The 25,732-nt window shown below is 41.0% G+C and overlaps 1 protein-coding gene across 1 annotated transcript in view; it reads right to left on the bottom strand.

The window, feature by feature from the left end:
* The window catches only part of Ccdc150 (coiled-coil domain containing 150), a 74,067-nt gene that overhangs the window by 28,358 nt on the left and 19,977 nt on the right, over positions 1-25,732 (bottom strand). Inside the window, 11 exon segments of the mRNA XM_051154522.1 lie at positions 7,928-7,997; positions 8,412-8,519; positions 11,503-11,577; positions 16,908-17,017; positions 17,536-17,540; positions 21,729-21,796; positions 22,487-22,673; positions 23,067-23,190; positions 23,656-23,728; positions 24,499-24,597; positions 25,358-25,450. Of these exon segments, the coding sequence (XP_051010479.1) occupies positions 7,928-7,997; positions 8,412-8,519; positions 11,503-11,577; positions 16,908-17,017; positions 17,536-17,540; positions 21,729-21,796; positions 22,487-22,673; positions 23,067-23,190; positions 23,656-23,728; positions 24,499-24,597; positions 25,358-25,450 (1,012 nt within the window).

Genomic DNA, 25,732 nt, shown 5'->3' with positions numbered 1-25,732 from the left:
AGCCCAGAACCTTGCCTGGGCAGCACAGTAGTGCTGGCCCTGTACATGGGCACTGCAGTGAGCCACTGCAAAGGGCAGGAGTGCAAAAGTGCAGGAAAGCCAATCTGACTCTTGTCTGCTGTGCAGTGGCCTGGACCATTAAGAGATGCCCTCCCCCCATCATCCCTCACCACCTAAGGCAGGCAGAACAGCTAGCCCTGGAGTCATGAGAGTGGGAGAACTGACCCTGTCCCTCACCAGCTGCAATACTTGCAAGAGCAGACCCTGCATGTTGCCTGGGCAGCAGAGGAGAGGCTGGCCCTGGTTGCAGGGGTTGTGAGTGTGCCAGCCACAGGAGAGCCGGCCCAGCCCCTTGCATGGGGAGCACCGTAGAGTTGGCCCTGATGGTGTAGGCACAGATGAGGCAGCTCAGAGGGCATGAAAGTAAGATAGCTGTCTCTGCCTCTTGCTGGCAGCAACACTGGATGGGCCAGCTGGGGCAGGGCAGGGAGATGGTGGTGTGGGTCTGGAAGAGCTGGCAGGGTGGCCAGCTCAAATATCTCTCAGGCCCAGATCCAGGGATTTGATTGGCCCACCTCACCCACTCCATATATGAGCTGATGGAGTGCATGAAGGGGCCAGTCCAAAACTACAGGATCTCTGTGACACAGGGCAGCAACAGGATAGCTGAGAGGAGTCCCAGTGAGGTTCCAGTACTGAGAGTGTAGCAGAAGCCAGAGGCCTCAGACCAGAGCTATGACTCATTGCAATGAACATTTGCAAGCAAAGAAGTGTGCATACCGTGGGACACACTGTGACACACTACAGCTTTCACAATGAGATTTTTTTCTCTATTTGGGGAGGGGGGTTGCAAGACAGAAGGGTAGGTATGAGGGGAGGAGGAGATGAGTGGCTTTTGGGTGCATGATGTAAAATTCACAAAGAATCAATAAAAACATTTAAAAAAAAAAAAAAAAAACCCTCTCCCAGCAAAGAGAAACACAGAAGGGAGATAAGGATTACTGCCAAATTCTTCCACAGCTTTAAAGGAGAAATAGTAACAATACTCCTCAAATTACTTCATAAAACAAAAATGGAAGGAATATTACCAAAACCATCCTACAATGCCAGTATTGCCCTAATACCAAAGTGGATAAGACACAAAAGCTGGGTGTGGTGGCCCCTGCCTTTAACCTCATACTTGGGAGGCAGAGGCAGGTTGCTTTCTGTGAGCTTCACAAAGGCCAGCCTGATTTACATAATGAGACTGTCCCAAACATCAACACAAAAGCCTAACATAATAAGAAAGCAAAGGATAGACCAATCTCCCTGACAACACAGACACAGAAGTTCTTAATAAAACACTTGCTAATCAAATTCAGTAACACATGAAAAACACTATATATAACACTCATGTTTTCTGACTCCACAAATAAAAGACTGGGTAAACATACATAATAAATGTATCACAACACACAGACCCAGGAACACACGTCATATGTGTGGTATAGATGGTGAATAGATGGAGCGAAGGCCTTGGATGAAGTTCAATATTCCTTCATGATCACAGCCCTCGAGAACTAGGTATAGAAAGTATATATGGTTGTAGCGAGCACCACCTTAAATGAGGGGAAATGGAGCAAATTTCTTGAAAAATAAGGAATGACATAAAGGTGACCACACTCCATTTTTATTTAAGACAATGCTTGAAGTTTTAGCTAGAGTAATAGGACAAGAGAAAGAAATAAAAGAGACACAACCAGGACAGGGAATAGTCAAATAATTCCTGCTTATAGAAATGTGATCAATCCTATAATCCAATAATTAACCTCCATTTTTACCTTGGCTGAATTTAGACTCGTGGGGTTGGGAAGAGAGCACAGTAAGCACGTATGTGCCACACAGGCATATAGTGACCCTCAGCACCCACATAAAACCAAGGTGCAGCAACACGGACCTGTAAAGCCCAATGCTGGGCAGCAGGGGCCCCAGAGCCGCTAGGGGGCTTGGCTGGCTCACCTGCCTATCCATGTTCTCTAGGTTCCATCAAAATCTGTCTTAAAACCATGAAGAAGATACTAGGCTGAGGAAGATCCTAGACATCAATCTCTGGTCTCTACATGTACATGTACACACACGTGCACACGTTTCTTAGACCTAACTCTGGGCATGTCTGTGCGGGTGTTTGGAGGGAAGTCTGGCTGAGAGAAGATGCACCCTGACTGTGGCCAGCACCATCCTAAGCACTAGGGTGCAAGACGACACAGGAGCGTGGGGACCAGCATCATCTGCTCTCTGCCTTCGGGTCTCCCAGGAGTCCTCGTTGCACTCTCCTGTTGTAAGGAACTCTGCTATGCTTTCCCTGACAGAACGAGCTGTACCCTGAACCTATGTACCCAAACAAAACTATTTCAGAAGTTGCTTTCTACACAGCAATAAGAAACTAATAGAGATCCTCTACCCAAAAGACCCTAAAGCTCCTACCCCAAACCTCTGAGATCTGATAAACTCACCTGACAGGGTATCTGGATATAGAATCAACCAATAAAAACTAGTGACTTTTCTATGTGTTAAGAATGAACATACATCCTAAGAAAAATAGAGAAAGAATTCCTATTTGAGGTCTGACTTTCATACAAACTCTGGTGCCCCATTTTTGACCACGTCCCCTTGATGGGGAGGCCTGGTGGCACTCAGAGGAAGGATAACAGGTCACCAAGAAGAGACTTGATACCCTATGAGCATATATAGGGGGAGGAGGTCTCCCTCAGTCACAGACATAGGGGAGGGAAGTAGGGGGAAAGCAGGAGGGAGGGAGGAATGGGAGGATACAAGGGATGGGCTAACAATTGAGATGTAATATGAATAAATTAATAAAATATTTAAAAAGAATAGCTTAAAAATAATAACTAGGAATAAATTTAAGGAAAGGAAAGACTTATGCAATGAAAACTTTAAGAAACTGAAGGAAAAAATTGAGCTGGCTGTAAAGGTACATTCCTGTAACCTCGGCACAGAAGCAGGCAGATCTTTGAGTTTAAGACCAGTTTGGCATATATAGTTAGTTTCAGGCCAACCAGAGTTATATACTGAGACCCAGTCTTAAAAAAAAAAAAACAAAAAAACTCAATCAATCAATCAATCAAAATAAAAACAGATTGCCTCAAAAAAAAAAAAAAAAAAAAAAAAAAGAACTTAAAAAAACACTAGAAGATTAAAAAAATTGCCATGCTCACAGATCAATAATATTATAAAAACGTCAATTTAACCAGAGGCAATCTGCAGTGTCCACCAAAACTCTAGTGGCATTTTCCACAGAGCTAGAAAACACAAATTAAAACTTCATGTATAAGTCCATAAGATTCCAGGTAGCGCAGCAGTCCTGGAGAAAACAAGGATGCTGAGGTATCACAACATCTGTTCTCAGCTACACTACGAGCTACAGTGGTATCAAGAGCATGCCCGCTATCACAAAAACAGACATACAGACAGACGAAATAAAACAGAGGACCAAGAAATTAACAGAGATCACCTGACTTTTAACAAAGGTGGCAAACACACTGACAAGAATTCAGGGGTCTCAACCAAGGGCTCTAGGAAAGCTGGACATAGACGTGTTGAAGAATCAAAGTAGACCCAAGTCTCTCCATCTGCACAAACATCAACTCAAACAGCTCTAGTTTAAGATGGAAAATTTGAAACTTCTAGGGAAAAACATGAGGAAAGCATATCACAGCTGACGTGGGCATGGACCCTAGAGGAGAAACTACTACTGCCACTTTCATCAACCAGAACAACTTCTCATTACATTCTAAGTACTTATCTCACAATATTATACCCACAGGTGAGGGTAGACGTCACCTCCCATCAAGGAGCCTTATTGTTACAGTAGGCAGAGACCACTACAGAAACCTACGTCTGCAGACATCAACATGCAGGTAACAAATGATGCATCCACCACACAACTCCTACAACCTACAACTCAGGGAACAGCACAGAAAGGGCAGAAAGACTCTAAGAATGGCAGCACGTGCTATGGGGCTAGCATCCTCTAAACATAACCCTGAATCTGAACAATGTGATGTAAAGGAGCACTGCACAATGCCGACGCCAGCTGACGTGCCAACACAGATGGGGAGGATCTCACAGGCCTCTACTTTCAGATGAAGAGCTAGAAGCAACTGATGATTGTCAAGAAAGGGAAAATCGGTCTGCTCAATGCAGTCCTAAGCTGTTGGCCCTAAACACATGTGCATACAAGCAACACAAAGTGGACTCAGCAAGCTGTGCATATGTATGGAATAATGATAACGAGAGCCGGGTGTGGTGGCGCACACCTTTAATCCCAGCGCTCGGGAGGCAGAGGCCGGTGGATTGCTGTGAGTTCGAGGCCAGCCTGATCTACAAAGCCAGTCCAGGACAGCCAAGGCTACACAGAGAAACCCTGTCTCAAAAAAACCAAAGGGGAAAAAAATGGCCGGGTGGTGTATGCCTTTAATCCCAGCATTCAGGAGGCAGAGGCACGCAGACTGCTCTGAGTTTGAGGCCAGCCTGGTCTACAAAGTGAGTCTAGGACAGCTAAGACAACACAGAGAAATGCTGTCTCAAAACAAAACAAAACAAAACAAAACAAAAAATAATAATAATGATAATGAAAGAGGTGGTCATGAATTTGGGAGGAAGTGGCATGGAAGGCATCGGAAAAAGAGAGGGGGGGTAAAAATGATGTAAACAGTACCCTACAAATTTCCAAAAAATACAAATTTTGAGAATATAAAGACTTAACACATACACACGTGCACACATGGGCATACAACTATATACACATGGCATGGGGACAGGGCTGGCAAACTGGTTCAGCAGGTGAAATTACTTCCTAAACCATCCTTATGACGTGAGTTAGAGCCACATGGTAGGAAAATCCACTCCTGTAATTTTCCTCTGACTTTCACATGTGTATCATGGCTATGCAATACACACACACACACACACACACACACACACACATGCATACAATAAATAAGTGTAATAAAAGATATAGCCATAGGAAAAGACTTTATGAAAAGGACTCACTTTCAGTAGCTCAGGGATAATCCCAAGCAGTGACAAATGGGACTGGAAGAAAGTAACATGCCTCTGCACAACAAAGGAACCAACCACTGGAGTGAGGTGACAGCACACAAAATGGGAGAAAATCAGTGCCCACTACAGTGATGGCGGAGTTAATACTTAAAATTTATAAAAGACTCAAAAAAATTAAACAAGAAAATCATGAATCATTTGATATACGGGTAAAAGCATTGAACGTACACTCCTCAAAGGCAGAAATATATGTGGCATGAATATATGAAAATTATTCAACACCTTCGGTCATCAGAGAAAGGCAAGCTGAAGCTCCCTGAAGATTGTATCTCACCCCAGTTGGAACAGCCATCACCAAGAGAAACGGCAGCAAGCGCTGGTGAGGATGAACCCTTTCACACTGCTAGTGGGAATATAAACTTGTGCTCCCACTAAGGAAAGCAGCACAGATGTTTCTGAAAACAAACACTAAAATGCCCTCTACCACTGAATGTGTACAAGGAATCTAAGCAAAGCAGATGTGTGCACATGCACAATACTGAAGAATTATTCCTAATAGACAAAGAACCAAGACCTGATCCCGATGGCTGTGAGTTCAAGGCCAGCCTGGTCTACAAAGTGAGTCCAGGACAGCTAAGAATACACAGAGAAACCCTGTCTCGAAAAACCAAAACCAAAACCAAACCAAAACAAACAAACAAACAAAACAACAACAACAACAACAAAAAGATGAGCAGGTAAAGAAAATGTGGTGTATATGCTCATAATGTAGTTCTGTTCAGCCATGGAGAATGGAATTACGCTATTTGTAGTAAAACGTACGGGAGTTGGTATCATATTAAGTGAAATAAGCCACACCTAGAAAGGAAAATATATGAAATCTAAACCTAAATAGTACATAAAATTAATGTATACATAGTAGTATATGAAAGGAAAGGGCCTAAAAAGGTGGGAAGGTGGAAGAAAAAAGAATAATGTAGAAAAGAAAAATAAAATGTAAATGGATAATTGCTAAAGTAAAATCCAGAAAGCATAAACACTAGAACTCCATATGCACGGAAGTATATGAGATAGTTTCCATAGATCTGCAAAGTAATTTTAGATTAGCATGTGATTTTTACATACTACTCTAAAACTTTATCTCGAAATAACTATAGGTTCCCAGAATGTTACAAAATCGTACAATGTCCTGTGGCTCAACACGCTGTCACATTGCTACCACCAGGTTACAGAACTCGTGTGTGTGTGGGTGTGGGTTTGCACATGTGTGTGCATGTGTGTGTGTGTGTGTGCACGAATGTGCATGCACTAGTGCATATGGAGTTCTGTGTAGCCTGAGCCCACATGAGCATCCGTGCACACTGGATAAGCAGACTGCAGAGCTGCTGTATCAGCATTTACATCCTTTTATATTTGCTCCTGCCAATCCCAGCCATTCCTTGCCATACACTCATCTGTTGTTTTCATGCTTCTTTCCTTTCAAAAATGGTGACGATCATAATAAGACAATCCTTTAAAGTAATACACTCACAGCTCTTCCTGTTAGAGCACTCTACTAAGTGTAACTGACACACAGCAGGCTGTATACACATAAGGTGTACACGCTGGCACATGGTAGTTACTGTTTGTAAATATCACACACAGGTTGATGCTTTAGCAAGTTTACTCCAAAAAATATTCCTAAATGTTCAATACATTGGGACTTCTTAGATTAATATATTTCTACTTTAATAGCAACCTTTAGCCAATTATTTCAACTAGAATTACATGATTATACATAAAATTTGAACTTTAAAATATCAAAGCTTGTTGTGGAAAAGTTAGTTGTTATTAAACCAACTTTTCCATGACCCAAACAAAATTATGTGAGAGCAAAACTCATTGTTACAATTTACAAATCAGCTTTTATTCTTGGTGAAACACCAAAGTTCCTTGCTAGTCAAACATGTTTCTATATTGCTAGTGCACTCTAAATTCTTAAGTGAGTCTGAATTTCCCTAAGAGTCAATGTGTGCTCTTCACTTACCGGATTCTGACTAAGAAACTTTGATGATTCCTCACTTAGAAGGGGTCTTGAGGCAAGAATGTCTATTTTGCCTTCTAGCTTTCCCTCCGTGGTTTTAATAGCACTTAAGAGCGTCTTGAGAGACATTCTGGAGCTCACTCGGTGGGTCACATTTGGAACAACATTGGGCAAGGGGACTGCCAGAGCTCTTTCCTTTACATTCCTGACATAAAGCTGGGAGCCTTCAAGGGATTTAGAAGACGTGGGCCTCTCTGGATTTCCTTTTTCTTGGAGGCATCACCAGTTACAAGTGACAGACTCAAGTGAGCCTAAGACTTGGCTTTCAGGGAGTACCCGCTTTAGTAAGAGGAATGGCACAAAGCTGAGGAAGTAGATGGAGGACATATTCCTTGGCTTCAGGAGTGAGAAGATCCCACTGCTCTCTAAGACGATGAAGAAGTTTCCTTAGGAGACCGTCGCTCACCAGGCCTCCTTACAACTTTGTGGCCTCACCACTCAGCAGAGGAGACAGCTGGTTAGAACCCCATGGGTGTTCTGTTTGAAGACACTTTCTAGCGCCATGGTTATTGGAGGTACACGTACACAAAAGGCACCGGCATGGAGGTTTCATTTTTATACTAAGAGTTCAAGGTTTTTACAATGACCTAGTTTATACGTATGCTAAATTTATAATCACTGAACCGAGTTGCTTTCTTTCGGTAAAATATTCATAAGTTAAGTTCTTTACTAAGCATCTTCTATACTTGGCTTGCTTAACTTGAGTCATTTATTGAAATGTTACGTGACCTACAACAAATGCCAGCTTCTGCGGCCAGGGTGCTGAGCCAGCCTCTTCTCTACTCAATGCTTCTTGCAGGTGAGCTGCTGTCTGTTGCAGATAGGCCTTGCTGGCACTCAGTTGTGAGTTTGCCTATAATTCAAAAACCAAAGATACTTGTTCCTCACATTTGCCAAAACCCATCAAGGCTCAAACCCAAAACACTATGAGCTTATGGAGCCCATGAAAGGATTTCATAACAATGCTCCTTACCAGGGGCCATGAGAACGAGCAGTTTTTCTTGGAAAGGCATAGCTTTCTAGTCCACAAATTTTAACGAATGTTACATTCGTACGGATCAAGCATGTTGCACATTCTGGTCCTGCTGAAGGCATCCTTCTGAAATACTTCTTCTATGTCTCAGCAGAATCTTAAGCTGGGTCAATAGAAAGTACTCTCCTTTCCAGGATTGTGTGGGGAGGTGGGGAAAGGCACCAAGCAATGCCTTTAATTGCAATGCCATCCCAGCACCTGACAGCAATCACTTTCTGTGGTCATGAGTCCTACCTGAGCATGCTTGACCTCAAAAGCCTTAGTCAGTGTGTGTAAACGGTCTTTCTGCAGCCTGGATTCAGTAAAAGAGTGTGGTGGTTCTTCTAGCTGTTTAACTTTTATCTACAAGAAAAAAAGAAAGAAAGAAAGAAAGAAAAAGAATGAGTAAGCCTAATCTCCAAGGGGAGGAAGACATTATACATTAAGAAAAAAAGAGTGAAAGAGAACACTTGAAACATGAAAAAAAAAAATCCTACATTTTTTTCTAATCTGTCTTAACTCGCTGCTACCAGCAGGCTACAGCTGTGTAAATGTGCTGAAACAATGCATCACATTTCCATGGCCTAAGGAAAATCCAAATGGACAAGATCATGAATAAAACAGTGAGACTGTCCTGTAAGATTTTGAGTGAACCGTGGTACCAGCATTCAAACCTTTTTCTGAATGTGGATAATTAGAAGTCTCAATCTATGGAGAAAGAGGGGGGGGGGCAGACAGACAGACAGACAGACAGACTTGTCTTTTGCTGAAAGAAAACTTGTGAAGCTGAATAGGTAGAATTCGTATATGTTGAGTTCTATTTTAAATCAACCCTTAAAGCCTGGATTCGTATATGTTGAGTTCTATTTTAAATTAACCCCTAAAGCCCGGCATGGCAGTGCCCTATTATCTCAGTCCTTAGGAAGCTGAGGCAGGAGGGCTATTGTGAGTTTTTCGTTTGGTCGGTTTTTTGTTTGTTTTTGTTTTGTTTTGTTTTGTTTTTGTTTTTGAGACAGGGTTTCTCTGTGTAGCCTTGGCTATCCTGGACTCGCTTTGTAGACCAGGCTGGCCTCGAACTCACAGCGATCCACCTGCCTCTGCCTCCTGAGTCCTGGGATTAAAGGCGTGCACCACCACGCCTGGCTTACTATGAGTTCTTAAATAAGATTACTATTTCATGGTATATAAAAACAATTCTTCTCCAACAGACACAATTTTTGATCCATTTCCATTATATTTTACTCCCCAGACCTGATCCTGGTGGTCAAAGAAGGTGTGAACACAGGTCCTTGTTCCAACGTCCCAAACCTTTACACTTTTGTCAGATGAACTGGAGACAAAGTGAGTATCATCAGGACAGAACGCAACATTCAGCACCCAGGACGGGTGGCCACTCAGCGTGCCAGCCAAGTCGGCATGTTGTACATCGCAGATCTTGATGTAGCCATCATCTGAAGCCATGACGAGGAGCTGGGAGTCGGGGGAAAAGGTCAAGGAGCGAATGGGCATTGCATGGCCTTCCAGTCTATGACTGCCCTATGTAAACACCAGCATCTTTGGGTCCAGTGCCAGATTTGCAGGGTTGGTCATGACACCTCTTCCCTCCTTAGGCAGACTTAAAGTACAGCATATGTTGTAGAAATTTTGTAGATACAGTATAAGAATTTTTCTGTTTTATTGGAAATGCTCCTCATATTTTAATGTAAATCAAGAATTCTTAATGCAAAAAAAAAAAACAAAACAAAACAACAACAACAACAAAACAACAACAACAACAATTCTTCCTTCATCCTTAGGACTCATCATACCGGAGTCACTGAGTAACCGTGAAGTGCCCAGAAACTTACTGGCAGCATGCCGCCATCTAAGGTAACTTATCTTTTGACTTTCTCATTTGGTAGAAATTCTTACTCAGGATAACCTTACTCAGGGAAAGAACACAGAAGCACTGGTCAGGAGCACGCACATATTACTACCTGTAGCTATATAAATTATAGATCATAGCCTTCTTTTAACCTGTTTACACTGTGATGTAAATATCTATTCATTACCTTTTCCAGATATTTTTCAGTATCCATTATAAAATTGAAATAAGTAGGGCACATCTATAGTGGTAGTTCATTTATAAATTAAAATTAGATTTAGAGTTAGAAATAACCCAAATAACCCTTTTTTTTAAAAATTCCAGTTTGGTTTTGTGGCACTAGGAATTGAAGCCAGGACCGTCCCATTAGCAAATCTCATATCCACTGCCTTCCATTTCCTTCCAGCGCTGGTCTCATTTTGTCTGAGAACTTTAATACGAGGAGCGCGGATGTTGACATGCTTGGCAGCCTACAGTGAGACCACTCAACATCTCAGCTGTGCAGGCCGAAGCCCTAGTGGGCTCCATTTAACAGTCTGGTCCAGCTGCCCTCATCTGAGGCTACACACGAGTCATCTGGGAAGCAGCTTTCGCTCTTGTAGAGAGACAACCTCACTAGAGGGCTCAGGCTGGCCTCTTCGCTCTCCGACCTCTTCCCCTGGTTCTTGGGCTATAGGTGTACTCTGCTGCCTGGACTCAACTGAGGGGCTTTACAAAGTATTAGGTCTAGGATTTAAATTCTGATTTAATTTCTTTTGCTGGAATTACAGTCATAGGAAATTTTTCTTATGTATTAGGAAAGTTTTAAACATGCAGAAAACTTCAAAGACCTTTCTATGAATATGCATATGTCCACCACCCTAAATTCTACCATTAACATTTTTTTTTTTTTACTTATTACATTTTTAGTCCTCCAATATTTCCTAATTGGTTGTTTCAAAAGGAATGGTAAATATGCATTTTCTACTGCTGGTTTTTTTTTTTAAATGTCCATCTGACTCTAATGTGTAAAGGTTAGTGTTTCCACTTGGGTTAGTCTAAGTTAGGCTCAACCACATCAGTGGCAAGCTTCCTGCCATGTGGGCACATAGGAGCAAACTTGGTGGGCAGCACTAGCTTACTTAATACTTTCATATTCACTGGCACCTCATCACACCACTCAGCACAACAGACTCAAATCTATTGCCTTGCAAGGCCAATCTTCAGTTTTTAAAAATAGTATGCTACAAATATTCACCACACCCAGAGCACCTAGGCTCTGTACTCTCTCAGAATGGCCCAGCATAAATGGCTATAATAAGGCTTCAGCATTTTACCAGTGGTCTATGACCAGAAATCACTTGGACAATAATGAGGAAATGAACTTAAGGAAGTTCAGAGACTATGGAGTTAGTAAATGACAGAGATTTTCTAAAAGTCAGGAATAGTTAATTCAACAGTTATTATTTTAAACAGACAAAAATCTGAAGATAAATATCATACCTAGAGCTCCCCCTTTTCATAGGCGAGTTTATTTTTACTTTCAGTAATTTTTTTTTCCAAGGCTTTTTCCACTTTCTGCTGAGCTAACTGATAAAGAAAACACATATATCATTACCATTACATATAAAATGATTACCATTATCTTTTCAAACAGGTATTAATACCATTGCGTTTTCTACAGAAATATCAAAATTCACATTTTCTTGCAACTTACTGCAGCCCCTAAGACCTTCCCTACTATACAATAAATCATTTTGCTGACAAGAAATATATATAGAGAGAGTGCTAATGATGATAAAAACCTCAAGGTCCCAGAAGGTGTTTTCCTCTGCATCTGCATTCTTCTTTTCTTGCTTCTGATTCCCTAGTTTATCCTTTGTAGATATGTTCCAACCGAGATGTGGTATAATTGTAGTAGTGGAGGTAAGCTGCCTGAAGGTTTTTAGGAACACCGAACACAACCTCTGGCAGCAGACGACCGACCCTTTAGTTATCCCAGCTTAAAAATAGCCTTTCAGAAATTGAAGGTAAGTACCTATTGCTTAAGACACCACATACTTCAGACACACACCGGAAAGATCTAAACATGAAAGTCTCCTTTCCTATGGTTTAGCTTTCATGCTACCAAAAAGTCCTATGTAAACTGCCAAGAAAAGCAGTAAACAGCCATATCCAGATGTGATTCCTATGAGCTAAATCAATGAAAAGTATGGCAAGATACCACTAAAAGTACAATAGTGGTACAAATATCTTGGTGGTAACCAACAACTGTCTAATTGGATAGCTCACTCAGTGAGAGGAAAATCATGCCTGGTACTAGAAACCTAGCCAACTCCCACATCTAGTGCGGTCATGGATTTTAGAAGCATTACCACCACTTTACTAGACCAGCGTAATTCCTAACAATATTCTGAAACTGAGCATTATAACCACAAATAAGCGCAGTTCTCGCCCCTCATTAAAGATGCTTCTCTTTACAGCAAACAAAGACTGTTACAAAAAACTACAATTGGCTGTAAGTAAAGCTCAATGGACTTAGGGCATTCTGGACACAATGGTTACACAACTCCTACACCTGAAGGCTCAGGGACCATCACAGAAGAGGGGCAGAAAGATTTTAAGACCCAGAAAACATGGAAGTCTGTTGTGAGAGTGTGTCTCCTACAAATGACGGGGAAGCGATACCTATAACAGCCCCAAAAATATGGCTACCTAAGCAAGATTTGAAAAATGAGATGTTAACTCAGAAGGGGGAACTCTCATAGGATCCTAGCCCTAGACAAAGAACTGCAACAATTAATGACTGCCCAGATAGGAGAATTACCTAGAAATGAGCCCCGAATTGGCCATTCGATGTATAATACTCAGCACTAAAATCAAATGCACACAAGACACATAAAAAAAGACTCAAGTTTATGTTTACATATTTATGTATATATCTATATACATGGATATATATATATATATATATATATATATATATATATATATATATGAAATCATAATAATCAAAATGAAAGGGCCATCAGTTTGAGAGGATGTGAGGGTGGGTGGGAGGGGTCTGAGGGAGGGCACATGGTAAAGGTTAGAAGGGAAAAAGGGAAGGGAGGAATGATGTAATTACACTTTAATTTTTAAAAACTAATAAAAGATATTAGGTACTTATTTAAATTCCCATTTACAGGTTACTAAATAGCCCCTGTACTTTAAATAATGGAAGAATGATTCACCATCTCAGGCTCTGCCCTGTGGAGAACACACATGAAATTAGCATTGCTTAGACAGCATTGGCATTATTATAAAGACAGAGGTCAAATCAAAAACTAAATAATACCTTGACAAACAGCATACAAAGGAAAATGATAGTTTCTGTTCGAATATATAGATTTTGACCCACAAAAGTTTTTAGAATATTAGAGTTTTTAGTTTGTTAGAATATATACCTTTTGACACACAAAACACCATTACTTAGAAAAATCAGGAAAGACTCATAAAAAATTACCTTAAAGAAAGATAAGATAGCAAGGATAGCAAAGATGAACACTCCCGTAGCTCAGATCTGGACTGTGCCCCACAAAGGCTGTGTGTAAGGCGTGGTTACTGGCCGCAGGTACCACTGCGAGGAAGCAGAACCTTTACGAGGTGAGGCCAAGTGGAAGAATGTTAGGCCACTGGGGTGTGCCCTTTGAACCGGGTCATGGGGCCTTCTCTCTTTGCCGCACAGGCCCACAGGATGGTCTGCCTTACAAAGGCTCCAAAGCCACAATCCAACTAACCATGGCAACAGCCAGAGCTGTGTCCCCAAATAACTCCTCACATTGACCACAATTTGGGGCACACTACACAACGATGGACAGCAGAGACAGATACCCAGAAACCCTGCTCTAAGGTATTTTCTTGCAGTTCCGGAAGCTGAACCTAGGGCCTTGTACAAGTTAGGCAAGAGCCCCACCCACTGGGGCATCTCAGCCTTAAAATCATCTCTTGAGATTAAAAGTTTGCAAAAGCTATTAGAAAAATAAACAAAACCAGAGCGATACTAGACTCTTGTAATGTTATTTTGTAAGTAAACATTTCTTTAAAATGTGATACAGGGTGAAAATAAAACATCAGACTGAGCTGAGTTTGACACGAAGGCGTATGTAGAGGCTGAATAGCATCCTTGAGGCTTCCCCCTGCAGCAGATAGGAAGAAACAAGAAAGTACAGACATACATTATGCAGAGAGTGAGAGGCCTTCATCAAACCCTGACCCCCAAACTCGGGGAACCCTGCAGAAGAGGAGGTGGAAAGAGTAAGAGTCAGAGGGCACAGAGGACACCAAGAAAACAAAGCCGTCCAAGTCATCACGAGCAGAGCTCGTGTGAGCTCACAGAGACTGAAGCAGCACGCACAGGGGCTCCATGGGTGTGCACCAAGTTCTCCGAGTGTGTGTTACGGCTTCCAGTTTAGTGTTTTCTGGGACTCCTGGGCGTGTGGATGAGCATGTCTCTGATTCCTGTGCCTTTCCTTGGGCTCTTTTCCTTCTGTTGGTTTGTCCTGTCCAAATGTTGTGATAATTTTTGTTTTATATTTTATTTTGTTGTATTTTAATATTACCTCTTAGAAGCCTGTTCTTGTTTGTTTGTTTGTTTGTTTGTTTTTAATGAGAGACAGGAAGGGAGATGCTCCTGATGGGAGGGAGGTGGGAAGAACTGGAGGGCGGGAAACTGCATTCAGGATGTATTTTTTGAGAAAGAAATCAATTTTCAATAAAAGGAGAAAAACTAAAAGGAATTATTTAACTATTTAATTGTATTTCATCAAAGTCCTACACACATAGGTAATTTTATTTATATTCAGTGCTTCTATTTAGCAATGTATCTTAAAAATCCAAAAGGAAGTGGGAGACAATCATTCCACTGTGTCTCAGGAACGGTAGCCTTCCCACACATGGCTCTTTTCTTACTGTGGTCCCTGGGGAAGTGCCTGTAGCAACTGACTTAATTCTAATATTTCTAAAGCCGTAAACGGCAGATAAAACCTCTGTGGTGTTTAGGTTTTTGTCCACTTGACACGAGATACGGTCATCTCAGAAGAAAGAACCTCAATTGAGAAATTGCTTCTATATGACTGGACTGTAGGCAAATCTATAGGACATTTTCTTGATTAATGGTTGATGTGGGAGAGCTCAGTCTAGAGGGACAGTGCCACCCTTGAGCAGGTGGCCCTGGTTGTAAGAGAAAGCAAACTGAGCAAGCAGTAAGCAGCACTCCTCCTTGGTCTCTGAGCCTAGAGTTCCTGCCCTGACTTCCTTTCATGGTGGACTGTAGACTGTAAGATGAAATAAACCCTTTTCTCCTCGAGTTGCTTTTGGTTATAGTGTTTTTTAATCACAGCAACAGAAAGGCAAACTAGGACAACCTAAAACTAGGGTACGTGGGGAAATCACAGTTACACATTCACGCGCACTGTATGCTGAGCTTTGCCATGAGCACGTGACACGCAGTCCTATGATCTTGAGAGCCTGCCAAGGTCAGCAGGACCCCTCTCATGCACTCAGCAAGGAGGTAAAGGGAAGTAACAACCCTTCTCACAAGGGTGGAAAGCAAAGGTAAAGGCAGGAATAGGTCGACTTCTAGTCCGTGTGGTAGTTATTCTGATGTAGGTGACTGACTCCTCAGAAAAGGAAGATCCACTCAGTGCTGCGGGCTAGGTTAGGTCACACAGCAAATGGAACCAGGGGCTAAGAGTAGATTTGTTTAATTTCACGCCTGTGATGTATAAATGCAATACACTCAAGACAAGTTACCCCTTAATTAAGAATTTTAAGTTTTAAGTCCCAAAGAACAAAAAAATGCATTGCCAGCACTGACTAGCAATAGTTTTAATGACAGCGCAAAACTGACAAAGAACAAACCCTGACATCTCAGCTTCATAGTTTAGACTCCTGTGTCCCACTCAAACACTTCCTGATGGTTTGATGGGAAAGCTTCTAGGTAGAGCCAAAACTCAACCATACCTGAGACATAAGGGGTCACTATGAGACCTTCAACAGCAGAGAGTAGAAAGAACAGGAAAGAACCAGTGCTGGCTGAATACATAAGACGCATCAAAATCACTAGTAAGAGGAAGTCATAGACCGGGCAGTGGCAGTGGGCTCGGGAAATGAGGCAGACAGAGATGACCTTCCACACAACTGGACGAGCCAAGCAGAGGCCCGGATAACAAGCGAAGGGCACGACTGAACATTTAATCTTAGAGCAAGGGATGTTGGTCTACAATCCTCCCAGGAGTCATGGCTAATGGGTCTCAGACTTCCCACGGCCCATGACAACCCAAGCTAAGAATTTACAACACGCTAAAACTGTCTGCTACATGTTTCACATGGATTAGCTTAATCCTAAAACACCTTTATACCAATAGCATTATGATCCTCTCAGTTAAAAGCTGAGGCTCTGGGAGATAAATGTCATCTCTTTCTCATAGACGTAAGCCAAACCGATAGTAAAAAGTGTGACTCAAAAGCTAGAAAACATAAAAAGATTTAGACTTACTTAGCCCATGTAATTCTTCAGAGCTGAAGTAATAAGCAGTTTATGACAGGGCTTGGGGAAAAAACTAATACTAGATTGAAACAGACGTGAGGGTATTCTGGGAAATCTAAAGAATGCCGCGCATGTTCTAAAACAGTATTGATTATTCTTCGGATAATCAAGCATGCAAGAAGACAACAGCTTCTTCGTGCACTGATCACCTCCAGGTCCTCTTTCCTCTGAGACGCTGAAGGATGAGCGCCACTTATTTGTAATGCTCTGACCTCATCACGCAGCTTTTAGAAATCACACAAGAGGAAGTAAAAACAGCGGGTACATGTGTGCTTAGCCGTCGCAATCTCCGCCGCTAGACTGACCTTTTCTTCCCCACCCCATGGTAGTCAGAAGGGACTCTGTGATGTTGAAGAGAAGCCACTGTATCTGCCAGGTGCTTGTTTTCTTCCCCTAGAGTCTGCAGGTTTTGGTTCAACATGTCAATGTCTACTTTGAAAACAAAAGGAGAAAAGACATTATTTTAAATAAGAAAAGCCCTATCTTAGAATAACAGCTGACTTGAGAATTGGAAGGCAGCTTACGCAGATGTTTCCCTCCGCACATAAAAACAAAACAAGTAGATTAACTATAAGAATTTTGAAAATAGCCATTGGAGAATGCAATTTAATTATAAGAACAGATAGCCAAGAGTTCCAAAGTGGCAAAAAGAAAGCACACAATCAAAGAAACATAACAGGAAGTCTACAATGAGATCTGAACATCTATGACCAACTAATTTTCAGCCAAAGTAGCAACACAACCCAAAGAAAAGAGTGGAGTCTATCAGAAGATGTGACGGGAGGAGTGACACAGTGACATGGGCAAACAAGGACCTTCACAAATGCTCTTCCACAGAAGCAAAAGTACTCACAGCAAGCTTCTTTAGAACTGTAGAATTTAACCAAAGTAATCCATGGAACTCTTCTTAAACTAAACAAGAACCACGAGCTTTCTATTGTTTTCACTTTCTCTATTATCTTTTTTAAATACTTTTATTTTATTACATATGTATAAAACAAACTACATACAGCAGGGAGAACCATGTGACAATCATGAGACTAATGAGTTCTATATATGTTACATTCATAGTGACTTGGCCATTTGCATTCGTCTCGTTTGAAGTAAGTGTTTTTCCTGTCTTGTCCAGTCAAAGTTTCTGAATGAGATTCAATATCTATTCTATGTCAACTCTAATAGAGAAAAAGTTAGGGGAAACATTCTCTCTATTCTTATCTTCCTTTCTCCAGTGTGGAAGGAGTTTTGAGTCAACAGTCGGGCTCCTCGTGTAGCAGTTCTATTCAGTAGGATGACAGCTGGCTGAGCATCACTGTTGCAAGGGCAGGAGGGAGAGGAGTAAAGAATTTACATTCCAAACCGGCCCTCAAAAAATAATTAGGATATTAAAGTATTCCTAGATAAAGAAAATTTGTAGTAATTCCTACAAAGGGCTTTCCTGGTTTAAATATATTCCGTAGCCTGTGGCACACTCAAATATTATTAAACTATGTAAAGTAACTTACCAACGTCCCCACCCCTGGGTGTGTGCAGATTTGAGGGCTAGGAAACATACTCTACAAGGAGAGTAAGGGAGTCCTTCTGACTGAAACAAAGTGGCAGTGGGTGACAACTAATCCACACAAGAAATTAAGTGCCACATGCATCACATCCATGCAGTGCCTATAGAGGCCAGAAGAGGGTGTCAGATCCCCTGGAACTAGAGTCACAGATGGTTCGGGGCTATCTGTGGGTGCTAGGAACTAACCCTGGTTCCAGCTCTTAATGGCTGAGCCATGTCTCAAAGCCCCACATGTAACTTTATCTAACCTAGCAGCCAAAAAGTATAATAGAGGGAAAATCAGGGAGTTCAAATGATGCAACAGAAATCCTACTTAGAACAAAAGAAGACAATAATTAAGAATCAGTGTAACAAAACACAAAGGCAAAAAGGAAACTACCAATGTAAATTATTCTGTATCAGTATTCAAGTATAAGTGGACATAAGTATTTCTATAAGTATTTAACTGTAACTATAAGTGAATTAAAGAATGTAATTTAAATAGCAGAAATACTGGGCTGAAGAGAACATTCAACAGTTAAGAGTACTGACTGCTCTTCCAGAGGACCCAAGTTAGATTCTCAGCACTGCCACAGTGGTTCACAACCATCTGTTAACCCCAGTTCCAGAAGATCGGATGCCTTATTTCTGGCACCGGATGCATGTGGCATGTGTGCATACATACATGCAGGCAAAATACCAATACACACACTCACACACAATGTCTTTTTTAAAACAAGCAGATAGGCAGAGTGAAAATTTTTCAAAATCCAACAATGGACTTTAGATTTATATAAAAAGGGTAATTTAGAGGATGGAAAAATATCTGCCATATAAGCAATAATCTGAAAATAACTTAGTGACTATATTAATATTAGACAAAAATAAGACAAAAATTGATGAGATAAAGGAGGGCACTACCTATGGAAAATCGTGTTAACAATCTAAATATAATATTTATATATCTATATTTCATATAATGAGATAATCAAAATATTATATATGAAGCCAAAAAATTAATAAAATCAACAAAATTAAATAGAGGAGTAAGCAGTGGCCAGGGATTTCAAATTTCCCGCTTATAACACTCAACAGGATAACAAGAGAAAAGACCCATGAGCAAAGAGAAGACCTAAGCAACACTATTAACTAATGAGACCAAAGGGAACAATCCCCACAAAGCAGACTACAGACTTTTCTCAAGTACACATGAACAATCTCCAGGGTACACCATATGTTAGAGCATAAAGCAACTATTAATAATTGAAAAGAGCTAAAATCATGGAAAGTATGTTCTTACCTATAATATAATGACATTAAAATTAATAAATCAAAAACTTATCTTAAACTAGAAATTAAAGAACAAGTTAAACACAAAACAGTACAATAATAAATATTAGAGCACAAATGAAATAAAGTACAGGAAAATAACAGAAAACAAAAAGCAGGTAGCTAGACTAACCAAGAAAAAACAGAGAACATGCAAATTAGTAAATAATACTGAACTAGAGACCATTACTGTTGATCTTGTGGAAATAAATGTGTATGAACTCAGAACAATTGTAGGCCAACAAGCTAGGCAGCCTAGGTGGGATGGACACATTCCTAGAAAGAAAAAAGTCTACTGAAACTGATTCAAAAGGAAAACAAAAGTAAAAACCGAGAGCGAGCAAGCGAGTGAGAGAGAACGAAAGAAATCTGAAGAGACCTTCAACAGGAGGTTGAATCAGTAATAATGTAACATAGAAAAACAAACAAAAATCTTCCCACAAAGCACAGACCATAACAAGATGGCATGAACACTTTGTGAAAAACTGATACAACCCCCTCAAAAAATCTTAAGAGAAGAAACATTCACCAAGTCAGTTTTTGGACATAGGACTCTTTTTTTTAAAAGATTCATTTATTATACATACAGTGTTCTGCCAGCCTGCATGCATGCCTGCCTGCAGGCCAGAAGTAGTACCATATACCATTATAGATGGTTGTGAGCCACCCTGTGGTTTCTTGGAATTGAACTCAGGACCTTTGGAAGAATAGCCAGTGCTCGTAACCTCTGAGCCATCTCTCAAGATAGTATTTATGAGGCTAATACTATCTTGACAACATACCCAAAGTTAACACACACACACACACAACTATAGAACAGTGTCTCTTATAAATAAAGATTAAGAAACACTCAACCAGTGAACCAACAACATACAAAAAGGTTTATATAACACGACCAAGTGAATCTAAGGAATAGAAGCCAACTTTTGGAAAAAGCATTTGACACCAATGAATGTAAGACATAACAGCAAAGTAGAGGGCACGACCCTCAGATCATTTCAATATTTCCAGATAAAGCATTTGACGAAGTTCAGCATAGTATCATAACAAAACTCCCCCAAGAACTAGATGTAGAAGGAAATCTCCTCATGTTCATGAGGGAGTTTACCAGAATTCCACAGCTTACATAGCAATGCGACTAATGGCACAAGGATGCCTGGCCTCACATTGCTAGTCAGCAGTAGCACGAGGTCTAGTCAACTCATACAAGACAAAGAAAGAAATCACATCATACACGTGCCATACATATATATTGCATTTAAATTGTAGTGCTCCCTAAATTAATGTACGGAGTTAATGTACAGTCTACCAAAACTGCAGTTGTCCTTTCTTACAAAACTGGAAAAGCCGATCCTAAAAGTTCATGTGGAAATGCACAGACTCAAAATAACTAAAACCATCTAAAAAATTAGATTCCTACATCTCGATGTCCAAGCAAAACTATTGTTAAGGTTCATATTATCATAAGGCTAGGAAAGTAGAGCAACGTAAGTCATAATGTTAATTAAAATGAGTCACTCTCAGATTGCTTGTTTTTACTCATTCATAAAAACTAGAGTCAATAAGAAGAACTGAATGGACTAGTGATCAATCACTGAAGACTAAAAGGTGACGGGAAGCAGGAATAAAGTTAAGAGTTACCACAACCCAGGTGTGTGGAGAGGGAGGGGCTAACCCTGGTTTCCGACAGCACAGTGGGATAACCAGAGGTTACACAATATGTGATAGTCTCCAAACTTGAGGGTGAAATATATAACCTATTAAAGCACTGACATGAGGATGTGCAGGGTGTGGAACCACTGCCTGTATTTATTACATATTGCATGCACATATGAAATTACTTGAAGCTACTCCATAAAGACGTACAAATATAATATCAAATAAAGAAAAAAATGTAAGCTGAAGTGGCAGGGGCTCACAGGCACTTATGATACAAAGGCCAGCTTGGCTTTTATAGCTGAAAGTAAGCAGTGTCAGCAATCGCCGATCGCCATTGCCTTTTCTAGAGCTATTAGCCCAGTCTCAGGGGACTTCTGGCTAAAGCACTCAGTGAACTGTAGGGCAGGGGCAGCGATGGCTGACAGAGGCAAACCCCATATTCTCAAAAGGCAAATTCCCCCAGAAGTACTAGGAGGCCTTAAGTAAAACCAGATTTGTGCCCCCATCTTACTTCTCAGTAAAATCACCCTATTCACTGAAATAAGCTGATACAGTAGACAGCAACACAGAATTAACAACATAAAAATGGAACGTCAGAAATACAATGTGAATAACTTGCTTTTAGCTAATTCCTTTTCCAAACTGGATTTTTCTTTAGCTACTTCTTTTTCTGTTATATTAACCTACCCATTGGGGGGAAAAAGGAATTAACTTTTAGAAGACACAGGTTCTCCTAGAGCAGTGACAACATCCTACATGTCAGTCAATAGTTACACTGCGGAGAGAGCACATCCTCTCGGAAAAGGGGTCAACAGGGAGTCTCTGAGGCAGAGCAGACTTCACAAAGAGCCCCGCAATTAGAAAGACACGCTGCTTTCCTGCTAACTCATAGGGCAGGACTGTGTCCCTTTAACTTTCACTCTCCCGCTCCTTTGGGGGAGTCTGACCCCATAACTAAGAGGAGGATGTGTAAATTGTCCATTGACACTGATGGTATGGGAAGGGCACACTGTACTATTCGCCTAGTCTACTTTACCATGCTAAAGAACACACATTTCTTTAGTGGGCATTGCAGACAAACTATTAAGACTCAGTTTTACTTATGTTCTCTGGCTTTGCACTAGAGTACAACTTTCAAACAGCATCCCATACTTCAGCTAGGAGGGAAACCTGCTCCTCTCTTCCTCTGGCTCTGCCCTCCCTCCGTCTGTCTCTGCCCCCCCTCTATACCTCAGCTAGGAGGGAAATCTGCTCCGCCCTCTCTCTGGCTCCGCCCTCCCTCTGGCTCCGCCCTCCCTCTGGCTCCGCCCTCCCTCTGGCTCCGCCCTCCCTCTGGCTCCGCCCTCCCTTCGCACCTCAGCTAGGAGGGAAACCTGCTCCGCCCTTCCTCCCTCTGAACTCTCACTCTTCTCTAGCAGAGATTTCTCTTGCATTGATGCTTCCAGTACACCTTGCAGTCTTGCAATAGTTAATTCCAGAAGTTCTTTTTGTGCCACCATCCTCTTGTCAGCATCCTGTGCCTTCTGGAGACACCGACTGCGCTCAAGGATTAAATGGTCTCTAGAAAAAGAAAATAAAAGAAAGAGTCATCAAATTCAACAAGTCCTACCAGCCCGGAGGGTAAGTGTTCTTAACGGAATGGAACATAACTCCTGCCTGGCAACAGCTATCAAATGTTCTTGCAAACTAGTTCCTCAAGGGCAAAATTCTTTATTCCTGTGGTTGGCTCACAAACATGAGAAACACGAGGAGAGAACAAAAGGTGCACACGCGTGTGACTCTGTTCACTTTAGGGGAGAGAACAAAAGGTGCATGCGCGTGAGTCTGTTCACTTTAAGGGAGAGAACAAAAGTGCACACGCATGACACTGTTTATTTTAGTGAAGAGAACAAAAGGTGCACATGTGACACTGTTCACTTTCAGGTGCACACATGTGTGGCATTGTGTACTTACAGGTGTGCCTGGAGCTGCGCTTTATCTTTCTGCACAGTGTAGAGCTTGCCTGTGACGCTGGCATGGGCTATGTCCAACAGTGAAATCTCTTCCTGGAATGTTTCTGTTACGTTTTCTGCTCCACCTGAGAGTTAGAGCAGTAGTAAAGGCTGAGATGCCATTTGATAGGGTAACAATCAGAGTAATTGCTAAAGACACTAGGCTCCCTTCAAAACTTGTTTTGCTTTCACAAATAAAGCCTCTATAAAACAGTTTGAGTGTCCAGCCTTCTCCTTGGCTGCACTCCCATCATTTTTAAAGTTCTACTAGACAAAACGAATAAGTATTATTTATCAGTCTTGAATTTTTGTGAAACTATAAATGACAATGTATTTTCAAAAATAAAATTTACATTAAAATATTTTACTATCTTAAAAGCTCAATATACTTTTACTTTAATGTATGAAATGATATAAACACAATGCAAAATCTCTTTTCTCCTTTCCTCCAGTGTGTTGGAAGGGAGAATCATTTTTAGCAGTTGGTGTGGACGCCTTTGAGGTTCTCCTGTGCTGCACTCAGATGCTGCTGTAGTAATGGGACTGTTCACCAGTTTCTGCTGAGAAAGGGAGTGCACCATCCTGCTCGCTCAGGAGCGCTGTCAGAACGTGGTGGACTGTGACCTCAACCAGCAGGGTCCCCCAACAGTGCACCGTTTTTAAGGCTGTAGATATGCTAAGTGGTTAAAGCACACTTGCTGCTCTTGCAGAGGACCTGGGTTTGGTTCCCAACACGCACACAGTGGCTCACAAGCATCCATAACTCCAGTTTGAGGGGCTCTAACACCTTCTTCTGATGCCCTAAGGCACCAGGCAAGCATGTGGTACACATACATACATACATACATACATACATACATACATACATACATACGTATGTACAAGCAAAACACTCATATACATAAAGTAAGTCTAAGATATTTTTAAAGTATATATCATTACTATATAAATACTAGAACGGATAATTATTTTTCCTAAAGTCATGATATTTGTGAAGAAAGCATTAAAAACCATTGAGTTGTAAGGCCAAATCACCCCTTCACAAAGAAAGGAGGAAATTACTAATCAAAAAATAATAGTTGGGTTATAACAGCCTGTAATTCCAGCATTTTATAGGCTGAGGCAGAAGGATTATGAATGTGAGATAAGCCCTTCTGGGCTACATAGGAAGAAGACCCTATTGAAACAAAAAAAGTTTTTTTTTAAAAAGGAAAGGGCTGCTGGCATAAGTCTGTAAATCTGACATTCTGGGGGCAGAGGCAATAGAATCAGAAATCCATGTCATTCTTAGCTCCATAAAGAATTTGAGGCCTGTGTGGGCTAAATGAGACTATCTTTTGAAAAAAAGAAATAAGAAATCAGTAGTTTGAGAGTGAAAAGAATATCCGCAGCACAGCACGGTGCTCAGCAATAATCCTGGCATTTTCCATTTTAACAGCCTGAAACATGCTGGTCAGCTCTGAACACTTTCGGGAAAGCTGGTTGTTGAAAGCCTAAGATAATGCATACAGCAAGTCACAAGTCTTTCTAGTAATTACTTCACTTGCATATTTTTAATGATGTCATAGTAACCCACTGTATGTAAGCCTAATTTAAAATGACATATTATCAGTTAATGGTTCTTTAGTTTGAAAACTACTTTCAAATATTTCCCTATGAGTTACTGAGCAGAGAAACCCCAGAAGCAACCAAAACAGTATGGACTATTGCTTCTTCTCGGTTACTAAGTGGCAAGACCCTGTTGTTGAAGACACCGCAGGACACAGCAAGATCAACCTTGAACTGAGCAGCAAACTCTCTCACTGCTAACTAGCTTTCACAGTGCCAGAAGGTGCTAACCAGACAGCTAGGAGAGAACAGTTATCAGTGCTCTTCCCAGCACTGGATCCTCCATGCTGCAATAATGACCTGCTAGCAAGATGTGCCCACTACAGGGGCATGACTGCTCAGAAGTAACCAACTGCTTTCTGATTTTATCAAAGAAAAAAAAAGACCTAATATATGACTAAATTAGAAAACAAAGTATAACTTGTGACTGATTTAGTCATTACCTTGTATACCACAGTGTCAAAGGAACTTGGTGGGGGAAATACAACATGTAGTTAATTTTTAATGGTCCATAGATGAAGTCAACATTACAAAAATAAAAAGCTAGATAAATATTATATGAATTTATGACAGACACACACACGAGAGAGAGAGAGAGAGAGAGAGAGAGAGAGAGAGAGAGAGAGAGAGAGAGAGAAGATTCACCTGTGCTTTTCCTGATACATCTTGAAGGGATATTATTTCAGATTTCAAATATGTGTTTTCTTCATGTTCCTTGTTGAAAGACATGAGCACACTCTATTGGAGAAGAGAAAAAGGATTGTTCTCTTTTTCATATGGGCAAGATATTATGTATATCTCTATTAAAATTTCTATATTCTTACTATCAGTTTAGTGTGTATGTGTGTGTGTATGTGTGTGAAGTCTTAATATCTTTGACTTGTGTAAAGGGGTATGGATGCACGGCATTCTCATTTGCTGCTGTTGGTGGGGGTGAAAACGGTGGAGTATTCATTAGACGATTTGGCAAATTCTTTCAAAACTAAAACTGCTATGACCTAGCAGCCTCGCTTCTGGCCT

This window comes from Acomys russatus, chromosome 12 (assembly GCF_903995435.1).
Source record: "Acomys russatus chromosome 12, mAcoRus1.1, whole genome shotgun sequence".
Classification (NCBI taxonomy): domain Eukaryota; kingdom Metazoa; phylum Chordata; class Mammalia; order Rodentia; family Muridae; genus Acomys; species Acomys russatus.
The sequence above is the reverse complement of the archived record's forward strand: the minus strand, read 5'-3'. Positions and strand labels throughout refer to the sequence as shown.